We start from the raw sequence: 22,327 nt of genomic DNA on the forward strand, positions 1-22,327 counted from the left end.
GCATCTGGATGTATTTCTGGATCTTGTGATCTGAATACAAATATGACTGGGCCAGTAGCTGCTGGGCATCTAAACTCTGGCAGTGTTTCTGACTGAGAATGGACCCCATACTGCAGATTACTTTTTGTCAGAGCTGTGAATTAGAGGGACCGGGTGAATGACCAAAAGGGAAAAACCAAAACACTTGCAGGATTAATAAGAGGATTAATCTGACATGTTGGTGCTCAAAGCCCATGAGATAAGTGCTTTCTGTGAGGGTCTGTATAGCTTTGATTTATGAGATTACACACAGGATGCAGGCTCAATAGGGTGCTAAACTGCAGATCGACTTTGTCTGGTTTTCCTTATCATGCCTATAGAGGGAGGTAAGGCTTGTGTTTTGGAAAGGAGTGTTGACTCGTGCTGTTAAAGAACACCGAGACATAAACCTAACAGTTCTGCCAAGCACCTGTGCAGTTGTTCAAAACCACTCAGTTTTGTTCTCAGTAACGATAATTTAAGTCTGCAATTGTTTTCATCCAAGTTGCATGAAGGTAATCAGGAATGACAATGTGTATCCAAAATACCGCTATTAGGAAGAACTAAGGTACCTAAAGCCAGAACATTCTCACAGAAAARTATACTTTCACATTTGCTTAAATGCTGCAATGATGTAATTCGTTACCAGGAGAACTGATAGCAATCYGGCTGTTAGTGAAATAATTATGTACATTACTATGCTTATATTTAGCTCTTCTAGCCAATTTTTAAAATGTGTTAMATTACAGTGATATTGTGAGATTCTCAAGAATTAACCTTAGCAGTTATTAAAATATTAGGCAATTACCTCTGTATTTGGCGTGTATGYTTTACTTCTCCACTTATTAAATATTCTGCATCTTCTTGTCTATGCTGTTTTATTGAGTTTCTAGGCAGGCATTGCCCAAAACCCATASCAAAACCAAGCCCAGTAGTAACAGAAGTAAACATCTACTCTATTAGTGGATAAATTTAAGAAATGAATGGTCCAACAAAAAGCATGAACCTAAAGGCCTATCCATGAACTGCAAAAAGTGCACTTAGGGAAGAGCTAATATAAATATACAATACCAGATGTAATTTTCATTATTTTCTCTGTTTTCCTTGTCAGGTTTTCTCACTTGCATGTCCAGTAACAACAAAATCTTGCAAAACAAGATCTACAAAAACATGTCTGAGGAAATTACAGTCTTCTGTCTCACTCATTCACACACAAAGAAAAATCACAAGATTTTTCAAGAGCACAGCTACTCTAGGAGAACTTGAAGTACCAATATCTGAAGAATGGGATTCATTACTTGGTTGTACAGTAAAATGAACCATGGAGACCCAAGAACAATTTTTAGCTGACATTGTGTTTCAAGTGATATGAAAACATAACTGCAGTTAATAGAGATTTTCTGTATAGAAAAGTTTTTAAACAAATCTTTAAACATTTTAGATGATACAGTAATGTTTTTCTCATACCTCAGATGCAGTGTTGATTATTTTAACATCTCTACAAAGAGCCTAAAGAGCTGATGCTGGATATCTACACCTACAGGATAGCGACAGATCTGCTTAGGAGAGAGATCTGCTTGCACTCTGAGTAATAGTGATCAATGGAATGCCCAACTTGAATGTTTTTGGAAACATCAATCTRAATTTTCTCAAAAGCATAATGATACTAGGGCTCTATATTCCAGTAAGTGTTTATTTAGCCCAGGACTATATTTAGTTAAATTTAATCCCTGTTATCAGTGTGGTGTTTTTATATGACCAAGTCATACACTGWCCTAAACAGGTCAGACTTCTCAGCAGCTGTTTGAAGTGCATGACACATTCTGKACAGAAGCAGCTGTCAAGGAATGTAATGAGGGCACTTTTGTTGGAAACATCACTTAATTGTGGCTGATGCTGCTGAATTAATCATACTTCCTTACTGCCAGGACACACCGTAGTGGAGCTTTAGCTCTTCTATTTCATGTTTTTACAATATGAATTTAGAAAAACAACTACAGTAATGAAATAATTCACATTCTGCTCTTGAGTCATAAATGTGCAATAGCCATTCCAAACAACACAGAACAAAATGGATTTTTCTGGGATCAAAATATGGCTCAAAACACAAAATGTTAAATATTGGATTGTACAAAAATCTTGTGTCACTAACACCATAGAATAGCTATCAAATAATTAAGCTTGTAAGTACAGAGAAAAGCTTGTAAGTACAGAGAAATCTTCTAAGAACACATATCTCTTGAAGAGGTCTCTTCATTTTCAATGTTGGAGTGCTACTGATAAATTGATTCTAGAATGTTAAATTAAAAATCACCACAGAAGTATTTTCAGCACAAATTCTTCATAAATTTCACACACAGTAACATAGATTTTATCTGTTGATTTTTTACTGGGAAATTTACAAAACCTTTCTACTTTTATTTGTATCTTCCCAGCCTCAATCACATCMATTTCCTTCAAACAGCAGAGGCAGATTTACAAAGTTCTGGGCTGTTTGTCTAACTGGAGACTTACCAATAGGATCAACTACATCAATGATTGAAGACTTACATTATGAGTAATTGTTTCATTTGGTGTATCTTAACTACCCCCATTTCCCTGGGGCTTCATGTGCTTGCTGCATGTTGTGTTCTATCAGCTGGGGACAGCAGTGTGCCTATTTTTAGCAGTGATGAGTTAAACAGCCCACACAAGGAAAGATGCAATTGCTGTTAAACAAGAMTATAAAGTGAGTGAATAAACATCTCCCACTGACTTCCCTTTTCTACTTGTTATATCCAGTTTTTCAATGTTTATAGAATAAAAGGTATGGCTTTGCTAATTAAAGTCTCAAAAAGCTCASCTTGCAATTTTCACTCTGTAGCCCCACAGATTGTGTTCAGCCTGACAAAACAATTAATTCAGTGTTTCTCAGGAAGCCTCAGCTTCTTCCTATCACATTTGCACATCTTAAACTATTACCACACAATCTGTTTGTCAAGTTTTATGCSGATATTTCTATCAACATTATCATTACCCTGCAATGCTGAGCTGTAATTACTAGAATGTCCAATGCTGAACAGGTTTAGTAGCCAGTACAAACACATTCCACCTTAAYAACCCCTTATCACAACATCTAGTGTGTTAGTTACTACAAGGTTACAAATCCTTCTCCTAGATCAAAAGTGAACTGACTGTAGAATTCAACTTGCCTGACCTCCAAATTTCAAGTGGCAACATTTCTCATTAACTGGACCAAGTTTGTTTCTGTTTCCATTTATGTTTGTTATCATTTTAATATAGGTAAGTAAGAAAAACTTTGGCAATTACTAGCACAGCTGTAATTTTCTTTCCCAAACAGATGGCACAAATGATGAGGGCCATTAGAATAGACTTAGCATCTCTAAAATTACAATCAATGCACAGACTGATATACTGGTGCTTTAATGYGGAGTGCCAAAAGCCATTTTTGGGCAACTCCTCAAAGAAACTGGAAGAGTGAGTGCAACACTTTTAAAAGTTTTCTATGGATAGTGCATCACATGTGGTTTGTGTTTCAGAGGTTCATGTGTTAAATCGATCTTGGAGAAAAAAGAAAAAAAACAGTTTTGCAAAGGAAAGGAACACAAGTAGTACAGCACTTGTTAAAAATCGTAACAAATATGTATGACAGGCCTTTATATACAATTTAAAATTTGAAAGTGAAGTGAAAGTTTAYATTCAGCATTATCCTACAAAAACTGTAATCCTGCAACAGTATAAATTACTGAGTGGATAGCATCAATTAATCAAATACATACACCTACTTAATTTTCATTCCCTRCATATTTATTCACATACATCAGTAATTTTCACTTTTTCCATCTTTTCCATGAATTCCAAAATCACTTCTCTACTGGCAGGCATTTCTCTCTCCATTTCATGCTTGTGATCACGGCTAAACATTGCTTACACTTAGCTTTAATGGTGCATTTCTGGTGTGCATTAAATCTATTTCAAGTCCCCAGTTACGCAATATTCCTTCCACTTACAGTCTCCTGCTGTTAAGTCTCTGCATTGGTTCATTAAATGGCACTTTCCAACAGCATCAAAATAAAACAATTTTCTTTTTTTCAGTTCAAGTTTGAAATGTTATCAGCACACAGTTAAAGAAATTTATTTAGGCAGTGATGGTCTTACGTTTTCTGTATTTAATACTTGTGGTATGTTGGTATAAGACATCTTGCTGCAACAAGACCGAGGTATTTTGATTCAAGAAGTGTGTGGGGGATGAGCCAAGAGACACAGCAGTCTTGCAGACCAGTAGATAACACAGTTACCATCTAATGAGACTGAAAGAGGTGGAATTGCTTCTGTTAATGCAAGTTTGCCATTCACTGCCAATTTACAATGACTGTCTCTAAAACAGAAATTTAAACAGAAAGAAAGCGTCAAATCTTGATGACCTACACCAGAAAACCAGTAAGGCTCTGAGACACACTGTGAATTAAGCCTCAGCCTTTCCAGGAGCTTTATCACAACATTAGAAAARCTTAGCAGCAGCTTCAAGAGAGAGCTGCAGCGTAGTCAGCAGAGTGAACTGAGGCTGTTCTAAGTCAAATTTTCATCTGCAGCCAGAACTACAGGAGTAAGACTGAGACGAATACTTATCGCATCTCTACCTCACACAAGGCTTAAGAAATACAATTKCATTGTTTTGGGCACTACTGTTATCCACAGCCTGAAAACAGCTCAGCCTCCACCAAAACAGCATTTTTAAAACTAGTGCTTTGCTAAAGAAGTGTATTTTTTGCTACAGCTCTTCCAAGAGGGTACAATGTAGAACAAGGCAGAAATGGTACAACCTCTMAGCCTTGTTGAACAATGACAAAATAGTTACATGGTAAGACAGGGAGAGAAATTAAGAACAGGTTGCATTACAGCATACTATGGCTAAAAAGAGAATTTCAATAGTAATTCTTTTTACATATATTACACATTAAAGAAAGATATTGGCAAATGTTTCAAGTAAAATGATTTTATTTTTTCCAAATCATTTATACAGCACTGAATATTCTGGTGACTTTCAGATCTAAAATAATCCCTATACACACATAGGTGTTTGTGTACTGCATTATAAACTAGTACAGGTTGACCCCTATTATTTTCAAAAGAAATAACTGTTACAGCTTTTCCCCAGAGATATCCCAATTTTGACTTAAAGCAACTCTCCATTAATGTTTAATCACCTGGTCATTACCTCGTCTTCTATTAACAGACCTCTATTAATTTATTAGCATTATGTTGACTTAAGGCTGCAAGTTTAGAAAAGCAGACAATGTAGTAGACTTAGTGGTTGTAAAGACCTTTGTATTTGTCAATCTGTCAAAAGGGCATTCACACCACTAAGCACTAAAATACAAACCAGATAAATTACTATTTGGTCTGCTAATTTTTTTTTTACTGTTGTCCATATAGARCAACAGTGTGACAAAAAATTGCATTCACGTGGTACATCCAAAAGCAGCATGCAACTAATAAACTCCTGCGAAGTTGCAAAGCTTGTCCATTCTGATAGGATTGTGAACAAATAACTGTGAATTCATTACTTTCACCCTGTGTAGAAGGGCTGTAGTTACCTGCTAAATTTTCCCTGTTTGGACAGGGAATCATTTAGCTAACAGTATCTCCGATTTTATTTAAATCATTTCTTATTAAAGTAATCTTCCAGAAGCAAAAATGATCTTCCAAAAGCTTTAGATATATACATTCATGGCCCTTGTACTTGCCATGACTTCATCGTGGAACAAGGTTTCAGCAAACATATCAGAGTTTTGCAAAGCCTCGAAAAGACGCTTATAGTCTTCTGGATACAAGTTACGCATTGCAGCATTTTTGGGAATTTCTAGGGCTTTCAGTAATCTGTCACTATTGTCCAAGCTCCACGAACTGAAATAAACAAACAAAATCATAATGGAGCATTTCTTTCTGTGAAAAAATTAAAAGAAACATTATCTGAAGGTCCACTTCACTTGTTCACAGCTTCTAGAAGAAGCTAGCCTTTTCTTGCAACACAAGTTATTTTCAATCCATACTGTAAACAGGAAGAAACCTCTGYTAATAAAACACATAAATAGTAAATAAAGCCCCCAGCACACACAGACAATACCAAATGACACAAACCTACTAACTAGAGGCTGGGTGCCCTCCCTCCCTCCCTCCTCCACCCCAAATGTGTAAGTCAGTAACAGGCATCACAGCCTAAAAAGGGGATATTCTTCAGTGCTGGGGAAATTAAAGCCAAGGCTTATGAGTCAGTATAGTATGAACTACTAACTTACACCTCCCAGGTGTTTTCTTCCATATACAGATGTATCTACCCTTCCCCCATCCSTATCTTTGCTATGAAAGCTATACTTTTACAAATGTGCACATACATGAACTATTTCCCAGACAGGAAAGGAGTGTATAAATACACAGAAGATGCATATTAGAAGCCTTCAACAYCCTGGCTGAAGGATCAAGTGGAGATGAGGTACACCACTGAATTTCAAAAAAGAAATTCATTAAGGCTCTTTGCACTTATCTTTGCTAAGAGAGTTACTGGGAATTTAGCAGCTAATTTTTCCCCCTTTCTGGAAATTAACTTTCATAAGCTACTTTCAGCAAATGAGAAGTATATTCATTATTTCAATCAGCAARAAGTCAATGCTTTCCAGACTGTGAGCAGCTTCCATTTCCAGGAAACGGAAATCTACTTAGCATAAAGCAAAGTGAATAGCTCCATTGTAGTGTCAAAACCAATAATCAAGGGGAGTTGAATAACTGGTAAGGTCTAAAGCCTAATTTTTTAATTAAGTAACAGCCATTTGAGGACATCCCCATTCCACCTTCTATAACCTTCAGCTGTTTTCATTAGCATGACTTTGATGTCTGTTGTAAGTTTAATTTCTTTCAGCTTTTAATTTCTATAACTGCACAAACTCTTTGTGGCTTTATTATTGTATCTGTAAAATAAGTGAAAACTTCTTGCAGATATATCACCAAACCTCRTTTGGAGGTAAAGCGAATTACTGCCCATATACATTCTAAATACTCATCAACCTTCCTCAACTTTTTATTAGCTGTGAWTACAGGCCAGGAACAGTCCCCAAAATACTGTACTGTGGGTTGTACAAATATAATCTTCTATTCTACAYGTTGATGATTAATTAAAATGAATTAATTAATTTTTTTAAGGTTGTACTTCATCCGAAAATAAATACTGCTTTGGGAATGTATTTTAATATTTTCATATATTTCCATGAAATATAAAAACTGTAAGATTACTTACTTTAATCTATCTCTAAGTTTAGAATTAGGTTTAGCAAATGACTGTTTCACCATGAAAATAAAGGTGGTTGCATTTGAGGGCTTCAAGCCTCCTGTAAATAGATTTTGCTGAGGAGTCAGTTGTACCAAACACAAATGGTCATTTGGCAGCTGCTGCAAGAAAAACAAAGTAAGTCACTGAAAAAATCACTTTTTAAGACAGTATCTATCTTAAGCTAAGTTTCATCTTTGCAACCAGTAATATTTATTATTAAAAGTCTTAACAATATGATTTCATTGCAAGATGAGGCTTCATCTCCCTGTGCCTCAAACAGGAAAGGAAATAWAAAACAAAAGAAACACACTATAACTTGGGATTTACTTCTATATTTTAAAACTGGACTTTCTTAGTTGAAATAGACAATACAGGTTTGATGTGAATTTTCAAAGTATTTATATGGCCGATAGTATTGACATACTATGCAAGGTATCAGATCAGCTACCTGCCTTTTATATATAAAGATGGAATTATATAACACTTAAGACAATATTGCAATGTGAGGATTTTATGAAACTGGAACAGAGTGGACAGAGTCTTCAACTGAMATAAATGTACTTCTGTATTGGCAGCAATGATATATTGTCCAATAGAKCTCATCTTTGTACTTCTAAAGCTGACATAATACATCTTGCATAACCCACCTGATCTGCCTCTCTACATGGCTTTTCAGCAACACAACTAAGYACAGGCACCTACATTACTTACAGTCACTTATACCACACAGAAATATTGCAAACAACACTCAGTACTGTACCRTGGCAGTTTTCAGGGGAGAGCAAAACCAAATATTAAGTAAACATGCTTTTACATTATCAGAATTAAATAGGAATATTTTTTTATTATAGATAAGATCATTACTTCTATAAAAGAGAAAAGCAAATMACTTTATACAAGGTGGTTTTGCACTTCTCAAATTTAAGTTTAGAGACTCGTGCTTTTCAGCAATTAACTAGCACATGAAATCTATAATAGACATGTGAATTACCATTTTAGTCAAAACCAGCAGCACAGCGATTGTGTTTTTAACTGTGGTGACACTTGTTTTGTTCAAGCAGGTAGATGTGATCATCAGTAACTTTCTCKGAAAAATACTTCACCTATTCATATTCCTTTATGCTATTTATTTACTGCATTTTTTTATCACAGACAATAAAGATATTAGTTTATTTCAGTTTCTAAGCTAATAGCAATTCTTCACTCCATTTTTGATGAATCTACATGCTGCCTTAAATTTTAATTAGAACAGTTGTTAAAAAATGCATCTGTAAATGCTGCTAGAAAGTTACTTCAATCTTTAATTAAAATTGGTTTAGCTCCATCTTTAGAAGAAAAGTGTACACAACAATCTTACCACAGTTTTTGGTATCGCCAGTCCCCCATTTTTCAAATTAGTTGCAAATGATGACCAAGGTTCCTATGGGAGAAAACAAATACATTACGGAATTAAAGTGCTTTGTTAGAATATAATATACTATAAGCTGGAAGGTACCTTCCAAAGTGATCATCTAGGCCAACTGCCTGAGCAATTCAGGGCTGGCYAAGTTAAAGCATGGTATAAAAGGCATTGTCCAAATATMAGGTGCTGACAGGCTTGTTAACCACCTTTTTAAGAAGCCTGTTCCAATGTTAGACCACCCTCTCAGTACAGAAATGCTTCCAATGTCCAGTYTAAACCTCCCCTGGCACAGCTTTGAACCATTCCCACCCTTCCTAACACTGGATACCAGGGAGAAGAGSTCAGYACCTCCCTCCCTCTCCCCTYCCCCTCCTCAGAAAGCTGTAGAGAGCAGTGAGGTCCCTCAGCCTCCTTTGCTCCAAACGGGACAAGTCCAAARCCCTCAGCTGCTCCTCATGGCACATTCCTTCTGGCCCTTTCATTGGCTTTGTTGCTCTCCTTGGCATGCATTCAGGGACCTTCACATCCTTCTTAAACAGTGGTGCTCAGAACTGCCCAAGTATTCAAAGGCGAAAGTGCACCACAGCTGAATTCTGTGGGACAGTCACCTTTCAGCCAGTTGATGATGCCACATTTGAGGCACCCTGGATGCAGTTTGCCCTCCTGGCTGCCAGGGCACACACTGCTGACTCACACTGAGTTGCTGCCAGCCAGCAGCCCCAGGTGACCAGTGACCAAGCCAGTAGCCCCACTCAGTACAGCCCTCTGAGCTCTGACCTTAAGCTAGCTGTTCTTCACCCAGCACACTCTGAACCTGCTCATCCCACAGTTGGRCACCTTTTCCAGAAAGATGCTGTGAGGGGCAGGAACAAAAGCCAGCTTCAGTCAGTAGGGACTCTTAAAACCTTTAGTAGCTGATCAAGAGAGGTGCTGCCATAATTTCCACTAGCTCCTCAGTACTGTGGCATGAATTCCATGAGGCCCCATGGACATGAGAACATTCATCTGATAAAGCTGGTCCCTTACAGTTTCAGTCTCCATAAATGGAAAGTTCCTGCTCCCACACCCATGGTCCTTTGGGTCAGGGGGCCGGGCAGCTCAAGGTCTACCAGCATTATTAAAGACTGAGGCAAAAGAGACATTGAATGCTCCCACTTTTACTTCATCCCTGTTAGTCAGATGACCACCTTCAAAAAGTACCATTCTTCAACTTAAGTTACCTTAATATGTAACTTGTTGTATAAGGTATTTGAAAGACAGTAGACAGTGAAACCTAATTTTAGATTATGAAGGTGATAATTTTAGATTATGAAGGATGAAGGTAGGCTCCTAGAAAAGCAGAGCACAAAGGTAAATCTGAAAAGCATAAACTAACTGAAAGGTGATGGCCATGTGCTCACAGCAAGTGGAGGTACAACATAAAAAAGCCTTTTAAAACTAAACCATAGCATGTTTCACAAGGCAAGAAGGTATTGAGTGGTAGGGGAAGAATATATGCTTCAACGATTAAATCACCAAAAAAATTTATACTGAACACAGCTTAGGAAGTCCAAAGCACATGTGACTGAGAGGATATAACAAAGAGCAGACTATAACAGATTGCAAAAGCAGGCTTCTAGTTTCACACTACCATTAGCAAAATGGAAAAGACTTATCTAGTGTGTAAACATTTCTTTCTACATATGTAGAARGAAACATATCCATGTACCAGATTCTGAGAATAAATGTTTTCAAGTCAGTGGCTTGCAGTGAAAACACTGACATCATAGTGAATAACAGTGCTGCTTAATTGAAAGAATTTTACACAAAACATGACTGTTTTGGCTTTTTAAAAACATTTTCAACAGTTCTCCAACTAATTTAAACACCAAATTAGCTTCCAATTAGTTTACAATGATAAACCACTATAAACCCTTTTCTGAAAACATGTCCATAGCATTAGGCCATATCAGCTGGTACAAATCTCTTACCTTATGCAGTAGTTTAATTTCATAYCCTAGTTGTGCAAGTACAGTAAATGCTTGATAAATTTTCGGCTCCCCAGGCTTTGCTGTTAATACCTAAAAAAATGGCAAAGAGGAAGCATTTTTGTTGCAAAAACCAAGACTGCATCTTTTGCTAACCAAAACCTTATACCTATTTTCATATATACATAACAATAAGAAATACAGTGAGGTCTAAAATTTGAAGGTAAAGTTACRTTAGGCCTCAAATATGCACTCTGTGCTATTTTAGTACATCTTGTCAGAAGACATTGTAATGTTTTCAGTATTTCTTCACAGCAGTTATTTGCATAACTGAACTACGTATGAATCTCCAGCATATACTTGTATACTTTCTGGTCCCTTTTAAGGCAGAGAAGTTTCACATAGAAAAGATATAAGGATCAGATTTCATTTAAAAACCATAACTTGGGCAGTGTTATCAGCCTGCACTGATAACATTCCCAAGAAGATACACATGCAAAGTAAAATATCATGTGACTTCACTGAACATTATGCAACTTGCACAGTCATCRTCCTGATCAATACTTCACATCAAACAACTCATAGGGCAAAAAAAAGAAAAGGTTGTGATTATTCTCAAAAAGGGCAAGGAAAGAAGAAAATTGTAGAAGTGAGGTTTAACTTGTAACAGATTTACASAGCCTTGTCACATGATAAAAAGCCAAAACAACAAACAAAAAGGAGCAAACAATTTCAATTAAAATAAAGTTCCAACAGCTCTTACTACACAACTCTTATTTAACAGGGTTCACATTTTTACCAGARAAGTTAATAAAAAACAAACAAAAACTGCATTAAATGAATAGGCTGCCCTGTATTTTGTAAAAAACTGGCCATTAAATACATCCCATACAAGTGGGTATTTCAGTGGTGTCCAACCTGTCATTTCACAGACAAATATACTTAWGACATTTAATTTTTTTAAGTGGATGTTAGATACAACACAAGTTGTGTAAGCAGCCCTGGAAGTCCTTGTCTACCTCAAGTAATTACAGGTTTATGGCTGTGTATGAACCTCCCTGTTTTATGAGGGGAAAAAAGGTATCCTTAAAGTATAAGTAAAGTTGTAAAGCTTTGGGACAGCATAAATTAGGAACATCTAATCAGAAAGCTGCTCCACTTCAGTGTACAGAACATAAACAAAAAGAAGCGTAAATCATTATATTTTGCCTCMGTTCTTTTCAGTATTGCATACAGAACAACTCAAGAGGATGAGTGCATTTCACTGTATTGGGATTTAGTAACTCTGAATCCTCTTAATTTGTGTTTTTGTGTTTGTCTTCAAACACAGTCTTCATTGGCTATTACCTGCAACTAGTAAACAATCTTCTTACAAAAGCATGGTACAGAATTAATCACCTCACAATTTACAATGGAAAGCAGCTAGTCTGCTGCTGCTTGTGCTTCTTAAGGACCAGTCTTGACATTTTTAAGATCTGTGTTTTTATGACAGTGTTGCTAGACAGTGCATAAAGAGAACAAGTAAGAAACTGACAATACTTAAAAATTCTGGCAGGAAAAGAAATTCACTTACAAAAACATTAAGTACACAACAAAAACGGTTTTGCATWCTGTGAAGCACTACACCACCTTCATTACTTGTAAAATGCCTCGTACATACCGTATACTCTTTTTCACTTATAAAAAGGTTGAGTTCTACTCTTCCATATCTGTATATGGAACTGCATTCATACATGTTGAAAAGAAGTCTCCAAAGTCTCTTCCTTTCTGATTGTTGTGGCACAATTCCAAAAATTTTCACAGGAACATCTGTTTCAATAATATRTAAAAGAAACTTACAAGATTTTGCAGCATATATTGACATTATCATTAATTCTATCATTAACTGCCTAAACTACAAACAATTAAAAAAGTCTATGAGATCATGTTGTTCAAGAATTAATACAATTCAAGCCTTAGTCAAAGCTAAGCTCAGTTTGATTAGACTAAACCTTTCTAGACGAGAAAATACTWATTAGCTCATAATGTCCCATTTGGGCTTTTTTTTGAAGTTATGAGTCTAAATAAAGCTAAAATGTAGAAAATAGTATTCACTAATCCAACATGTGTGTTAAATAAGATATATACCTCAAGCAAATCCCAAAGATTCGGCCAAACTGCCTATGCACCCTTCAAATGTATTTGTAATGTGCAATCATAAATGCATACCTGCCCTCCAAGGAACTGCTGCTATACCCATGGTTTCAAAAAGTTTGTCAGAAGACACTGCAGGTGGTTTCAATGCTCCTTTTGTCAAAGGATCCAGTTTAAAGAAGTCACCAGAAATCACCTTTAACTGTCCATCCAGGCTRTTCTCTAGGGACTGAATAAAAATTGCTTCAGTTGAAGAAATCTGGATACAGTGACTGGTTTTGCAGAACACCCAATACAAACAAAAATATATTTAAGCACTACCTAAAATTGTTACCCAGTCAAGAAGAGTCAAACCTCAGAGTTACTTCTTACAGCTGATTAAATGAATAGCTTCTTCCTTTCAGCTGATAAAAATAACTGCCCCTTCATTGTGCAGAGCATCTTGATAKTTTTTGTGCAGTTCAACTCATTAAATGACATTCTTAAACTCATAAGATGTTCTGCAAAGTTTTAAAAAAACAAACCAACAACTATACTCAACTAAGCAAACAAACCACTTATTTTAACAATCTAAAACTAGAATTCTTCCTATCTGTGGAGAAAATGCCTTTCATAGGGATTTTAAGTCAGRTGAGAGTCATTGGTTTCAAACCAGCACTGTAACCTTCTAGAGCAACTTCTGCAGCTCTACTCCCCCTCTGAATCCATGAAAAGCCCAGCAGGAGAGGACAACACATGTAAGTGCCARTTGCAAGAAAACCGATTAAATAACATTCTGAGATAATCAGAGTAACTACAAATATTTTTCCAGATTTCTTATAACTTCATACAGAACTATTGYTTAAACATAGACATCTACAATGACTCTGATTAGTTTCAAATTTATGCATGAAACTATGCAYAGAAAGACTATGTATGAACCTGAATTTCTACATACACAAATTGCAAAATAAATTAGTTTTAAAATATTCTGCATTTGTAATCTACAATACCAAGCTTACTGGTTGTAAGTTACATACTATTATTAGGCACTATTTCAGATGTTGCAAGTAACAATCATTGCCTAATTCCTCTTTGATTCAACAATTACACAACAATTTAAGGTAATTTCTCATTTTCYCTTTAATTATGTTTTAGAAACGTGCAACTGAATCAAAAGTGTACCTGTAAGTCTGTAAGAAAATCTGAGTCACTTTCCAGAGCTACCACTCTAAAACCTGCATCCAGCAGAGTTTGAGTCAAAATTCCAGGACCTGAGGTAGGAAAAAAAAATTTAGAAAAAAGACTATTAAAAAAACTTTTTAAAGYGCATTTTTGTTTACAAGTGATTTCCTTTCATGATTTTCCCAACACAACACTTGGGACATATCACCTTCAACAGGAGTTGAAAGTGACATTCTTCAAAACAAGAGTTAGAGAAATGATTGATTTACAGGCAGCCTGCCTGAGACTGCTCACTGAATTACACTAAGCATAGCATTACAATTAGACACTGAGGAACACTGGAGATAATGCTTCAAGTATTTCTATTACATTTTCTTCTGCTAAGTGAAATATACTGTGAAACCTTACCCATATTATCTCTAAAATACATTCTGCAGAAATGTAAACAAAAAAAACCCCAAATCATTAGGTAACTGCAGAGGACTTCCCACAGCCCGTAATTCTGGATGTGCTTTTACTGATAAACTACAAAACCACAGTGCTACCTGAAAGAAAATTACACCTCTGGTCACTCTTGAGCAAACTTTTAACCCAAGTGACACAAGCCTCSAGACTGCGCCCTCACTCATTCCCCACGCTCTGCACAAAAGGTCCCCCAGGCACAGCCCAATGCTCACACCCAGATTTCCCGGGGAGGTGCCGAGGCGCGGGTCTGGGACAGCCCCCAGCCGGGATTCCGGCCGGGTGGTCGCCGGAACGCAAAGCAGCTGCTCCCCCCGCCCGAAATCCYGGGAGAGGCAGGGCCCCGGCCCCTTCCCGCTGCAGCACCAGCACCAGCCCTCGGCGGGGCCGGGCTGCAGGCACCCTCGGAGGCGAGGGCGGCAGCTCGCACTGACCCCTCCCAAGGTCACTGGAGCTCGCTGGAGCCCCGAGGCAGCTCACCGGGCGCCAACTCGAGCAGGAGGGGCTGGGGGCCGTGGTCGGTCCCGCCCTGCAGGCAGCGCCGCACGGTGCGCGCCAGCTGCGGGCAGGCGATGAAGCGGCGGACCACGAGGCTGCTCCGCTGCTCCTTACGCACCACCCGCTTCGCCTTCTCCGGCTCCCCTACCCCCACGGCCGGGTACTGCCGCCCCACCGTCACCCAGCACGGCGACAGCCCACAGAGCAGCGGCCGCAGCCCCGCTGCCAAGAGGCGGCCGCAGCAAGCGGCGCCCAGCGGGGCCCGGCCCGCCAGCATCGCCGCGCCGCCCGCGCCGCGCTTCCAGCTTGGGCTGCGTGATCGCCGCGGCAACCGGGGCGTCACTTCCTCCTSTGCCCGGCCTCTCAGCGCGCTTCCGCTCCGCCGGCGGAGGGCTCTCCTCCCGCCGCCCGCCCTCTCTATGGTGCCCGCCCCGCTCCGCCGGCAGCCTGCGGCAGCACCGGCCCCCGCGCCTCCACGCCATGCCGGCTGGCGGGTCCCGGCCGCCCGAGCCGCCGCGGAGCTGAGGTGAGCTGACAGCGGCTTATCCGCAGAGGGAGGAGGAGGGGAGGACGAGATGCTTTCCCCCGGTGCCGCGCACCGCCGCCGCCTTCTGCTTGTGTCGGCCGCCACCGGGCGCTCCAGGGGCGGGTTAGGGCCGCCGGGCGGGCGGCGGGAAGGTGCCGGTGCCGGGCGGGCTGGGCGCTCTGCCCGCCTCGGCCGGGGTGCGCAGGTGCCGGCGCTGCGGCTCCTTTCCCCGGGCCGGTGCCCCCGGAGCGGAGCGCGGAGAGGCTGAGGCGAGCGGCGCCCCGGCAGGCAGGGGGGGCTCGGGCCGGCGGGAAGCGCTCTGCCGGGCGCCCGTGGAGCGATGCGGGCTCCGTGTGTCGGTCAAGTCCCAGGAGCTACGGATTTAGTTTGAGGTTTGCCTGGGTGTTTCACGGCAGTCTTTGATCTCCGCGTCTGCAGCTAAATAGTCACTTCGGGACTCGGTTGTTTGTATCGCCCTACTGCCTTCGACAGGTGCAGGATCCTGCTCCGGCGGATCTCCGGCATCGCTCCTTGCCGGCTTCTCTCTGCTCGATACCTTGTTGCAATTACGGTGTAGGTTAAGTCTGTAATTTTCAATAGCAGCGACGTTGTCCTTTCGGCAGCGTCCCCAATGCCTGAGCGAGAAATAACTTTAAGACCATCTTCAAAGCGTTCAAAACTGCCGAACTGGAGYTCATCTTTCAGGGGTACTGTGTTAAAACTGGTGAGTGGCCGCAGTGTGATGGGGGAAGGGAGAGAGAATCCTCCCAAACGTGTCTCCCCTCTCCCCGTCTCATTTGTGCAGCAGGCAAGAGAGATCTGGCAATCACAGCTTACAGTGGTCTTCAAATTAATGGTTCAGCAGTAGATTTCCTGTATTATTTTCTGCAAATTGCTTCATTTCTTATATCTTGTTTCTTTGTTTCTGAAATTGACATGTGCCTTCTTACTRAACAAACGCATTTTGTTTGACACATCTCTCTTAAACAGAAATTGGATAGAAAATTGTGGCTTTGTTATTCTCTTTTTGGCGGACATGCATGTGGCATGAAGAAGGGCTTGGCTGAACTTAGAAAAGATTGTAAATGTCTTGTCAAGTGTAGCAGTTCTTCATGTCTGTAATTTATTTTTAAATACTCTGCTTTTTTGCACTGRCTGCTGTATTAGTTTTCTCTGTGCCTTAAGGGAAATGGACAGATTGTTCAGCTGGATGATGGGATAGACCTCAATCCATTTTTAAACTGGACATTATGTTTTAATAGCTTTTTCATTCTCTAACTAATTAGTCTGATAATTCAGTAATTTGTAGGACTTTAGAATATCAAGCAGAGCTTGGTTCTCTTAGTTTAGTAGTGTCCTAATTCAGCATTTCTTATCAAAGTTGATTGACAGCTATGGCCACAGAAAGGTTAGATGTAGTTTTAAGCTTAATTAATGAATTTTGGAAATTTTTTGCCAGTTGGGGCACTCAGGAATGCTAGGGTCATCTTTGAATGGGTTGTTCAGARCAACTGAGATTATTCAAAGGACTGTTTGCTAATAAAAGACAAAATGTCCTGACAAGTCTTCATACACTAGAAATTGTACACTTTTCTTCATGTTTTTATTTATTTTGGCTTAGTGCTTGCCTGCATTGAACCACAGGTCTCTATGGGCTAAAATCATGGTTTTTGTTTTTTTGTCCCCTACTAGAACTGCCACATAAGTGCTGGATCTTGAATGCGTAAAGGACTACCTCTTTATTACCTGGTCATTATCTTTGACAAACTGTTGAAATCTTAGGAAAATGGTAAGTTTGTTCTTCTTCTAATTTATAAATTACAGTGTAGAAAAATTTTTAATATGTTAAAGTATACAGCAGAGAYATTTGAGCAGTTATTTTTACATTAATGGCTAATTGGGGCAAATATTTTCTAGTTTAATCCAGCTGTTGCCCCATGCAAATATTTGAATTTACAGTCTTACCTCATACAGCCTTATGTCTTTGTAATTTCGTGCATTATTGGGTGTGCTGAAATTGTTTCCTCCTAATTATTGTTTCCTTAAATAAATCAGGGAATCAAAAGGGTTACCTGTTTGGTTGGATTCCAGTCTATGCTTGAACYGAAAGAGCTCATTAGTTGTATGTGCCAAAAAGATAGTAAAGAGAGTTTTTTTAATGGTTCTAMATACCTTTTGCATTTTCCTTTATTTGACTCAACTTAAAGCTTATTTTTGAACTCAATATCAAAGTATTAGTCTTTTAGTATTATTTTGCTATGTGTTAACCACTTAGGCATAATAAATATTGACAGTCATTTCTAAGTAAGGGTAAAAATTGCAGAAGTACCTAGATTTTGATCTCAGTTTTTCAAACTCTTATGACCATACTTCATTTTAAGTATAAATTTGGCAGAATTTCCATCTTGCACAAAAAGAACTCAATGAGTATGTGAATGGAAATTTGCATAATCATGCTTTTTTTTTTTGTCCTAACAGTGAATACAAATCATTAGAGTCTCCTCTAATGACTCAGAATACAGGTTCAGTTTGAAAGGTTTATGTATTACCACATACGACCTCTAATGTGAATTTTAGAAAAAGCTTTCAACACAAATGAAAGAAGCTCTTACAACARAACTGAAAGAATCACTTAAGACTATTTGCTTCAGTAATGTGAAAAAAAAAAAATAACTTGCTACATGCTTGAGTTGGCAGAAATGTCTGTGCTTTGCTGAGATGCACGATGACACAGAATTACTGTTTTCACTTATTTTATTCAGCGTACTTGAATAATTTTGTTGTAATGCCTTGGTTTGTGACCAAGGGAAATAGTAGAAGGAGTGGTAAGAGATTTCTTCAAAAGTGCTCCAAGCACTACACACTCAGGGACAGAGTCTATAGGAAGAATGGTTTGGTTTTTTTAAATCAGAGAGTAGCCTTATTCTTTTGTCGTATTTTCTAGCCATCACTGTCCCCACTCCAAGCCCATACATGCACAAAGGAAATATTTCAAGTGGTATTTAAACCTATGCCATAATCAKGTTTGAGATCCAGTAAGTCTGCAMCCTGTGGGTTGTGTTGGACATCTTCCTTTGGTGGAAGTCAGTCTTTGTAATRAGGTCAGCAATTTTGTATTTAGAGCTGTTATGGTCTATAAATTTTAACTTACTGCTTTCCTACGTGTCCTTTGTTGACAATTAWAAATGGCTTGACATTTGGATGGGGGACAGGGGCTGGCAAGTAGGGGGGATTTTGCTGTTTGGCCAAGCTATTAGGAGCAAGGGAAATTAGAATCCAGGGTTCCTTGGAAGCCTGCCTGCTCCATGTGACAATTCAGATTCCAGCCTAGTGCTGAAAACCTGATTAATAGGGAGTTACTGTCCATTAAAAGTCTGTTAGATCAATTGTGCAGATCACTGGAGAGTGGCCGCCTAGGTACCAACTAAGTGAAACTATCAAGTCAGTTCTCCATTGAGATAACTTATACTAGCATACGTGACCATACACCTCGTGCTTAGAAAATTATTTGAAAAAAAAAAGGTTAAACCACTCCTTTCCTATTTTTCTTATGTAATACCATGCTGTTTAATAGAAGTTTTTCATACCAGGTGCAGATTGACTTTGCAGCATTACAAACACTTCAGCGAAGTTCACAGCTGACAAAAGAGCCATTCAGAACAAAAATAAACATTTTTTAAATGAGCTGATGCCTTGAATTCTGTCCCTTCTTATGCTAACAATAGTGTCTGTGTTTTATTTCCCTTCTAATAAACACTAAGCAGTAATATTTTTGACATTCTTAGTGGATGGGTGAAGGGTTTTGTAGTGTGAAGATGGTTGCATAACCTGTGTATTATAAGGCATTTTGGCAGGGGTACAAACTTTCTCAGTCTGTACTTTATCTGCTCTGTGTATACAGAGAAACACAGTCCCTAGGGCTATCAATCTGGCATCTTTCATCAGCACTAAATTTACTGCAAATATTTTGTGTGCATGCAAAAAAATGCTATTAAACCTTTGTGGGCAGGAGTGAAAACATTCAAATGGATGCTTTTTCTGTTTATTTCTCTCAGAATTTCTCTTCATTGAATTCTGGTAAGCATGTTCTGCTGACTTAAATTCACTCAGCATGTGTTTGTGTGTCTATCTCATCATAAGTCTGTATTTAGAAGGCTTTTGAARTGTTGCCTTGCTCAAGAGCCTGTTGTGCTAATCGGTTTTTTACTTGTTTCTTTCGTATTAATCTACTTGCAATATTACTGTGATGTCTTCAAAACTGTCTGGGTAACTGATAAGGCAAGTGAGAGGTGAAATTAGGTTAGTGTCAGAGATTTCTGTAGACAGAATCCTGTCTGTCCACCTGTCCCAAGTGAATTGCTAATATGTGGCCTTAGAATGTGAGCTTTAGCACTGCTTTTCTCTATCCATGAGATTAACTTAATTTTCTTGGTCTGTTTTGTTTGGAACATTAATATTACACTGCAGGGAAAATTCAGGTTAGTTCAGAATAACTTTAGGTTAAAAAAAGTAAGAACCTAAAACTAATCCTGGTATTAAATTTATCTTGGTAATATGAGCATGTTAGGAAGATTTTTAGGTTCACTTGATGAATACATTACTGAAATAATATGAAAATTCATAATGTACATTTTGGAGGTTCTTTCTTATGGTTTATAACTTGAAATTTTGTGTGCTTTTGGGCTCTAATTGAGGGCACTTTAGACCAGCATTTCTTCTAGACCTTCATCGCAGTTCAGGTGTYGTTCATTCTGTTGTGACAATGTTATAGTTGATCCAATTAACAAAATAAACAAATTGGGATGCATCTTGTGAAATTAGCAGTTTGTCAGCTGTTCAGTAGTATTTTGGCATTTTCACTGACTCATGTCTTTATTTTATAAAGTGACATAGTGCAGAGCTTACACATTTGATCCTAGGAAGATTTGATCCTAGCAAGAGTTGGCGTGTAAAGTTACTCTTTATCCAGTGTTGGTTTGGGAGCTGCTTAGTTTCTTACCTGGATTTCTCTTTTTCTCATGGAAGACTAATAAAGTTTACTATTTTAGTACTGAAATATAATGTCATTAACGCAAGCAGAAATAATAGTCATTCAGTGTCTCTATGGGCTGTTAAACYTCTTCCATCTTGGTATCATTGAAACAATCTTGCTTTGGGTTTTAAGTGAAATTAGTTTTTACCACCTTACAGTACTGAATTTTTGTTAATGTTTGTAATAGTTGGGATTTTGTAATGGAAAGATCTTTTTTAAATGGAAACTACTTAAAGTGGCAATGATATTAGGAGTTTTTTTGAAAAGCTGATCTGAAACAAATTAGTTCTCTGTTAGCTCAGGATTCAAATTCCATATGCAGAAATGGTACTGTGTGCGTCAGTAAACCTGTCCAAGATCTACTAGTCAAAAGCATGTGTAAATTGTTMGAGACAGGTCATATAGCCAATATCTATTTACGCAATTAGAGCTGAAATGAATTCACCTTAATAACTTGCTGGAAGGGGGAGAGTTGAAACAGCCCTCAAGGCTAAATCCACTGCTGTGTTTAAGTGGTTGCAGCTTCATTAATTTCAGCCAAGTCACACCACTGATTAATTTTTTGGGAGTTGTGAATTGCTTAACATAGGTCTCTTACAGTTCATACATGACTGAGTTCTTGCTCATGCATTTAAGGGCCAAGAAAAAAAAACAAACAAATTAAATGTATTATACTTCCTTATAGTCCTTGCATGGTGCCCTTTACCAAAATATTTATTTCACAATCTTTTGTTGTATTCATTGTTTCTACGTCCCAGTGAAATGTATCAATACTTTGGGGTTAAGAAATGCATTCTAGATGATTTTRCAGTGTGACTGACTTCATGGAGGAGGTTCAGAGCAAAGAAGGGATTTGATCATGTTCAAATGTATCTGACACTGAATAATGTAGTGACTAGACCATCCTTCCTTTCAGAAATATAAAGCAAATTGGTGGAAGATTTTGGTAGAGCTCCTGGATATTTTGATTTTGTAATGATGGCAATTATTGAAGCTCTAACAATTAGCTCCATTCTTAATTAACCTTCTGGTTGGACCTGCACTCTTGATAGCAGTGGGACTGCAAGTATGTAATACTTACGGACAAGAATTGTTTCATAACTTTTGTGGACAGCTTTCCATTCTATTTGTGGTTGCTTCTGGCCTTGATATGGTTAGAACCTCACTGAATATTTTGACAATACTAATTTTCTATGTGTTGATGAGGGCTACAAAACTTGTTTGTCCCTCATCAATACATAAAAATTATGTAATTCAGTCTCACTATGGAATTCAACTGTCAGAAAGTCTTGAACACTCATTTCTTCAGTTGCACAACTTAATAGTTGCCTCATTCTTGCATCTCCATATCAAGGGATCTGTTCTGTCATCTCTACTTTTTCATATATGTTGAAAGTTGTTACCTGAGATCATGAGAGATTTTATATCATTATGGTTTTTTGCAACTTCTTACAAGATGATAGGATCTGACAGCTTTCTCAGGTTCTTGGAAAGTAAATATTTGGATAAGAGTGAGTTGAGCTGATTAGTTCTCATAAGAAAGTCTGTGTGGATTTGCAGGACTGTGTTCATTTTCCTGTAAGAAAAGAAGTACTTATCCTAGAAAAGATGCATGAATTTTTCTAGTTGGAAGCTTTCCATTTTTGTTGTGCTTTGTAATCAAACTTGTGCCCATGTYCTGAAGTGTAGCAAAAATCTGGGAGTTCTTCAACTAGAAGGAAAATACAAAAATCAAAAAAGGGCAAGTTACTACTTCTCATAAGACTTAAAAGCAGGTTCACGCATCCCAAGGCAAGTTACT

General features: G+C 38.5%; 1 protein-coding gene across 1 annotated transcript; it reads right to left on the bottom strand.

Annotated features, from left to right (window-relative positions):
• Window positions 1-4,990: 4,990 nt before the first annotated feature.
• Window positions 4,991-15,293, bottom strand: TFB2M (transcription factor B2, mitochondrial). Its single transcript, XM_057389757.1, has 8 exons — window positions 14,951-15,293; window positions 14,009-14,097; window positions 12,920-13,073; window positions 12,372-12,520; window positions 10,715-10,804; window positions 8,700-8,762; window positions 7,310-7,461; window positions 4,991-5,925 (listed from the first exon to the last, which is right to left on the bottom strand). The coding sequence occupies exons 1-8, from the start codon at window positions 15,243-15,245 to the stop codon at window positions 5,733-5,735; spliced, it is 1,185 nt and encodes a 394-aa protein (XP_057245740.1). The 5' UTR covers window positions 15,246-15,293; the 3' UTR covers window positions 4,991-5,732.
• Window positions 15,294-22,327: the final 7,034 nt, after the last annotated feature.

Source organism: Malurus melanocephalus, unplaced genomic scaffold (genome assembly GCF_030028575.1).
Source record: "Malurus melanocephalus ecotype Western Australia unplaced genomic scaffold, MMel_1.1 scaffold_19, whole genome shotgun sequence".
In the NCBI taxonomy this organism is placed as follows: Eukaryota; Metazoa; Chordata; class Aves; order Passeriformes; family Maluridae; genus Malurus; species Malurus melanocephalus.